General features: G+C 41.2%; 1 protein-coding gene across 1 annotated transcript in view; it reads left to right on the plus strand.

Annotated features, from left to right (window-relative positions):
• Nucleotides 1-5,627, plus strand: part of CHMP3 (charged multivesicular body protein 3) — a 33,697-nt gene extending 28,070 nt beyond the window's left edge. The window contains exon 6 of the mRNA XM_077477967.1: nt 63-5,627. Coding sequence (XP_077334093.1) covers nt 63-199 — 137 coding nt within the window. The 3' untranslated portion in view covers nt 200-5,627. The remainder of the gene's footprint in view (nt 1-62) is intronic.
• The last annotated feature ends 373 nt before the right edge of the window (nt 5,628-6,000 follow it).

The following is a 6,000-nucleotide window of genomic DNA, read 5'->3' on the forward strand; positions in this document are numbered from 1 at the left end:
AAAGGATAATGAGTGTGAATTTTAACCTTGATCTGTGTTTTTTTTGTTTTTTTTTTCCTCAGGGGCCCTGGGCAAAGCTCCCAGCAAAGTCACTGATGCCTTACCAGAACCGGAACCAGAGGGCGCCGCTGCCGCCGTATCTGATGAAGAGGAGGATCTGGAAGCCATGCATTCGCGACTGGCTGCCCTTCGCAGCTAATGGTGCACCGTGGAGTTTCTCCAGTACTGAGCGACTTGGTTTTCCTCTATATGTAACTTTCTTTTGTGAAAGTATTTGGGGTAATATATCTATCTTTGGCTTATTAAAGGTGGCAAAACCCTTGTGCTGACTCCTCCCCCTGGTACTGGTATTCGCATCTTGCTTGAGAAGGAGGCACGTTGAAGGCAAAGACTGGACATCTTTCTGTGCCCATAATGCACTTTGCCCTCTCTGTCTGCTGCCGGGCGGGCCTTACTCTTAACGGGAAATAACCAATTGAACGATTTTACCTGCTGGGCAAGTTTAGTGGAATAGACTACCAATGGACAAAGAGAGGAATCTGCATACATCATTAATGTCATTGCGATTTATTACCAATGTCTTAGTCGCAGCATATTCTTCCTCCACCACGTGGCCTGATTCTCCTTTTTAAAGATATTTGACATATGTTTGATCCATGTACCTTACTATAGATATATTGTACAATTTTAGCACTTATCCATATAAGGCTGCCTAACTGGTAAGAATCATTTTCATTTATAGGGCACCTGGTACCTCATGGAGACGAGGTAGTGATTTTGAGCTTGGGGATTTGATTTTTCAGGTAAAAATTCTTGGTTCCTAGTGCATTAAAGGGTCAGCCCCCCCGGACAAATAAGCCACTGGCTTATCAATATATCAACCTAGGATTCAGGGCTCACAGGTGAGCTTTTGATCAATTGCGATCATGAACTTTAACCCCTTTCTGACCAATTGCTCACTTTTTTTTTTTTTTTTTTAAGGGCTAGTTGTCAACCAGGAGTTAAATCATATGCTATGATAGCCATCTCATCGGTAATCCTACATACAGTCAATCAAATGATTGGCTGTACAACCCCCGTTGTAGTGGCTGAAGTGATCTTTCATAACAACACAAAGAGGCAAACGGAAGCCCTGTTCACACTTGGACGATTGCGATCGTGGGCAGAATCACAGCGATTCTTCATGCGATCCCAAAGCGCTCTGCAAAACTGAATAATCGCACTACACTTGTTCAGGTTCTGCCACAACTGCTGAAAATTGTTGCCCAAAAAAAGCTAACTTGATTAAAATGAAAAAAAAAAATCTGAGTAATAACATTGAAACAATAAGGCCCTATGCACACCTGGGCGTAAGCAAACGTGGACAGAATTGCCGTGATTCTACCCGCGATCCCAAAACACTCTGCAAAACCGACAAATCACACCATGCTTGTGATAAATCGCACGGCAATTGTGGCAATCCGCATCATGAGAAAATTGTCACTCAAAAAGCAGTAGGAGCTTCTTTTGGGCACCGAGTTTTGACAATTGTGGCAGAAACTTACTCATGTTTAGGTGCCATTGAAAATGGCACCTGAACAAGCGTGGTGTGATTTGTCAGTTTTGCAAAGCGTTTTGGGATTGCAAGCAGAATCGCGGCATTTCTGCCCGATGTTTGCCAACGCCCAGGTGTTAATAGGACCTTAATGCTTCAATGTTATGATTGAGTAACATCTGTTTCCACTCATAAATCATATGATTGAATTTTGCTAACAATCCAGTTGTTTTCTTAAGTTCCTAAGACGTAATACTACTCTCCTTCTCTCCAGTGCTGTGGTGTCCTAGAGCTCCCCACCAGCCGCTGACCTCTTTGGCTGTCTGCTTCCAGGTACCAATCACCAATCGTTTTCATTGGCCAGGCCAAGGTGACGTCACTCCTGCGCATGCACAGCAGTTCAATAATTTCGGCATTACTGAAATTTTACAGTTGCACTTCACAGTTTTATAGCAGCTAAATTAAACTCTCATCGTTTTTTGTTTTCGTTTATTTGTATTTTGGAAAAGAATTGAAGTAAGGGAGATGTCAGTTATCATTGGCAGCTCTGTTGCTGAGCCAATGACTTCTCTGAGCTAGATGAAGACTCTCTAGCCTCAATACCTTTTTATCATGTTACCCAATGCAGTGAATAGTGATCATGTCCTACCACTGTATCTGCATTGGTCACTGTTGTAGACAACTACAGAAGCAACTCTGTGTCCAGCTACTGATCACAAAAATAATATAAACCATCAGAAATCTCTGCTACAAAGTGGCTGGGACATGGCTGTAACATCCAATAAAAAATTGTCAACATAGAGTGGGGAGCCCCTTGTAATGGCAGCTGATGAGAGGTTGGGTTTTGAACTGGAAACTATTTCAACAGCAGAGTTATTTGGAGAGCTAAAAAGCCAGTTGGTTGGTCTGCCACAAGCATCTGCCTATAACTGCCAGCAGTTTTAGCTGGATTGGTGTTTTCGTAGCCTGAATTTCTGTAATACGGGCGCAATCTGTGAGACGGCTGCATCTTGTGAAGGTGACAGAACTGTTGCTGCTGTTCCCTTCCACTAATAGGTCTGTTTGCTCTTATCCATAAACCCTTGCCAGTTTGGAAACACAGTACTGAGGCTTGTTTAGGTACACTAGGAAAGTGGTGATGTCAATACAAGAAATCGGCAAGACCACAACTGTCATTTATCTAGTGCAGGCTAGAAACTGAAATTTTAGTTGATTTTTGATATGGACAACACATCTTTATATTTTTATTTTTACAGGTTCCATAAAAAAAAAAAAAGACGCTGCCATTGCTGACTTGATTTTGTAGGTGCATGCTCCAGGATTGCCATTTTTATCCTTCCTTCTCTAGTCCATGAGAGAGTGACCTGAAACAAACATAGGCAGGTTGAAAGAGAAGTATTAGCTTGTAAAAAAACAAATACATTTATACTCGCCTAGATGGATGCAACATTGATCTGATGCTGCATCTGTCCCCCGCTGCTTCTAAGAGTGAGAAGAGAGCGATCAACAGCCCCTGATCCCTCGGTTCTCAGCCTTCGGTGAGCAGAGAGTCTGAGACCGTCAGTCACCGGCTCTCTGCTCTGCCCCTCCAGCGCTCACTTGAGTGCTGAGCTATGGAGGGGGTGGGAGCGGCTGGCTCAGCAGATTGCTGAGAGGCTGAGCCAGCTGGCCATTCAGGCTTCTGGGCAGATCCCGACCATATGGTCGGGATCTTTTCAGGGCCTGGCCTGGCTCTGCGATGTCAGCCAACATTGGGCTTTAGCTGGCCGTCACCTGAAAATGGATCACAGGAGTGCAGAAGGAACTGAACGAACCCCTGTTATCCCTAGGAGAAGTATAGCCAAAATAGTTTTGGCTATACTCCTTTTTAAGTGTATGGATGCTTGACTTGCCAAGCAGAGAAGCAAGAATAAGAAATCATCCTTGAACCAGCAAAAACAAGTCCGCATTAGCAACTCTCATGTTTGTCTCCTGGCAAGTTCCCTTCCAATAGACACCTTCTCCTCTCCCCCCAGCCCTCCCCGCCTATTAGCAGCTGATGTACCACAACTTAACACTACAGAAAAAAATATTTCTTCATGTGCAATTTTAAAAAAAAAATCTATATAGAGAATTGTAGGCTTGACCCCGCCCCCAAAGAATGGAGTATGACAGGTGAGCAGCGGAGTTCATAGATGCAATGCAGGGCATGTTGGGAATTATATAACTGCTGTAGGATGCATTTTAACACTTTAAACACCAGAAGGTGGTCATTTGTAAAACTCTTAGGCTAAAAAGGGCAATTTGTTTTCAAATTTATTTAAAGCTAAAATCTGAGTAAATATAAGGACACCAATTAATGCAGCTCTGTGGTGATTAACCTTTTCTTATGAGTGTTCATATTTGCAGCAGGAAGGGTGGACCTGAAGACCCACACTTCACACATATGTAGTTGCGGCAAGGGAGTTCTCTGTGCTGAAAGTGTGCTCACTGCGCACTCAAAGAACGGTGATAGAGCTGTCACAAATAGCTCCCAGTATTTAGTTGTGAGTGGGCCCCCAATTTATGAGACCACTTTCGTAGCCAGTCGCAGTGAACACGTGCTTGGTAAGTCCCATCCGTCCGTCCCCCAAGCCCAACACTGCGGTGTCAAGACCCATTTTAAAAGTGAGTCTGAATGGGTTAAAATATCCTTATAGGACAATTGTAAGTATATTTATTGTTTTTAATTGGTTCCCTTTCCCCCCACCTTTTATTATTGCTATCGATTAGGTGCTCTATTTTATCCTTTAGGCCGGGTTCAAATATATATGCTAACTGGATGCATTTTTATCTGCATCCAATACACATAACGTGAATGTGGCCGGCTCTCACATGTCTGAGGCAGAAAGGGGTCCTGGATGTTGTTTGGGACTTTCCTATAGAAAGAAGTGAGGATAAATCCGCAATGGACACACAGATATTATTATTATTATTTTTTTTTTTTAAGTTGAATATAGAAAAGTAAAACTCCACCAGATTTTTGTTTTTTGTCTGTGTCCCTCTTGCAGATCTTTCCCCACTTTTTATGTTAACTGTTGTTAGCAAGACAGAATGTGAATGTAAATCTCCCGAATGGAGCTCCAGATAGCAGTGAAGACCTCCCTACTGTATGCAAAATGACATAAAAAAAACCTGCATGAGTTTTACAAATGACCCCCAATAGCCATTTTATGGGTTGGGCAAACATTTTCCAAAGGGGCAGCCTCACCAGGGTATGGCCAAAAAAAGCATGCGGTAGCCCTGAAGAAATTGGAGATGTGGTCTATGGCAATAATGGTTTTTACCCTTAATTTTGAAGTCTGTGATACCAGCTTGAAGCTGATTGACCATTGTGGTGATAAAGTTGCAGGATTTCAGGAGCTTTGGGAAAAGAGGCCCCAGTGTGTCGCTTATTCATAAGACACTAAGATTTTGTCCCATTCCACAAAATGACTTCACACGAGTTTCTCAGGTATGTGTTGAATCTTTCCAATGGAACACACTCTAAAAAGCTCACGCAGCTGCCACTGCAAATAAGCAACTAAAAATGTTCTCTTTTATTCCAAAACTTCACACGTCTTTTAGAGAACAGACATTTCTAATAAAGTATACATTTTTAGTTATGTGCAGTGACAGCTACATGAGTCTGTTTTCCATTTCCAAGATTATCTATGAAGACATTAGTTTCCATCTTTATAATATTTGTTTGATATATTTCTTGGAGGTTTCTGGTATTTCTGTTTTTTAAAATGTTGACTCTTACTTGTATGCCAAAAATATGTACAGTAAAAGTGAAGTCTGTAAAACGCAAGCCGCCATTTTGTGAACAGAGCATGTTTTCGGCACACATGCTTCTGTGATGGCTTAACAGATTTGATGGCCACAGGCCAAATTTTCGTCCATAACGTCACCAATACTGTAAACAAAAAAAAATGGTTGACTCTGTTGTGTAGCCTAATTTATAGCCTGGTACAAGAGATTAATAGAAATTGCCTGGTGTGGGAGTGTTTTAAAATGTGTGAATCCTCTTATTTTTCTACAATATGGAATTAGTGTGGCACTGTAACTATAATAAAGGCTGTTTATACACTTACTGGGGTCTTTCTTTGTTTTGATGATATACTGCTGCACAGGGCTAGCCAAACCATATACTCCCTTTTTTGTTTTTGGTACCCATACAGTAAGTTGACCAGATTTTTAAAATTAAATTTGGGGACAATCTTTTTATTGGCAAATTGTAAACTGTTTTTATAAACATATTTTCCTCATTAATTATGTAGTGTATGTAATGATTGTATGATACAGTACCTTGAAAAAGTATTTATACCCCTTTAAAATTGTCCACATTTTGTCATGTTACAACCAAAAATGTTAATGTATTTTATTGGAATTTTATGTGATGGACCAACACAAAGTGGCACATAATTTTAAAGTGGAAGGAAAATGATAAATGGTTTTCAATATTA

Source organism: Lithobates pipiens, unplaced genomic scaffold (assembly GCF_037356315.1).
Source record: "Lithobates pipiens isolate NorthernLeopardFrog02 unplaced genomic scaffold, aLitPip1_a1.2 Scaffold_13, whole genome shotgun sequence".
NCBI classification, from domain to species: Eukaryota; Metazoa; Chordata; class Amphibia; order Anura; family Ranidae; genus Lithobates; species Lithobates pipiens.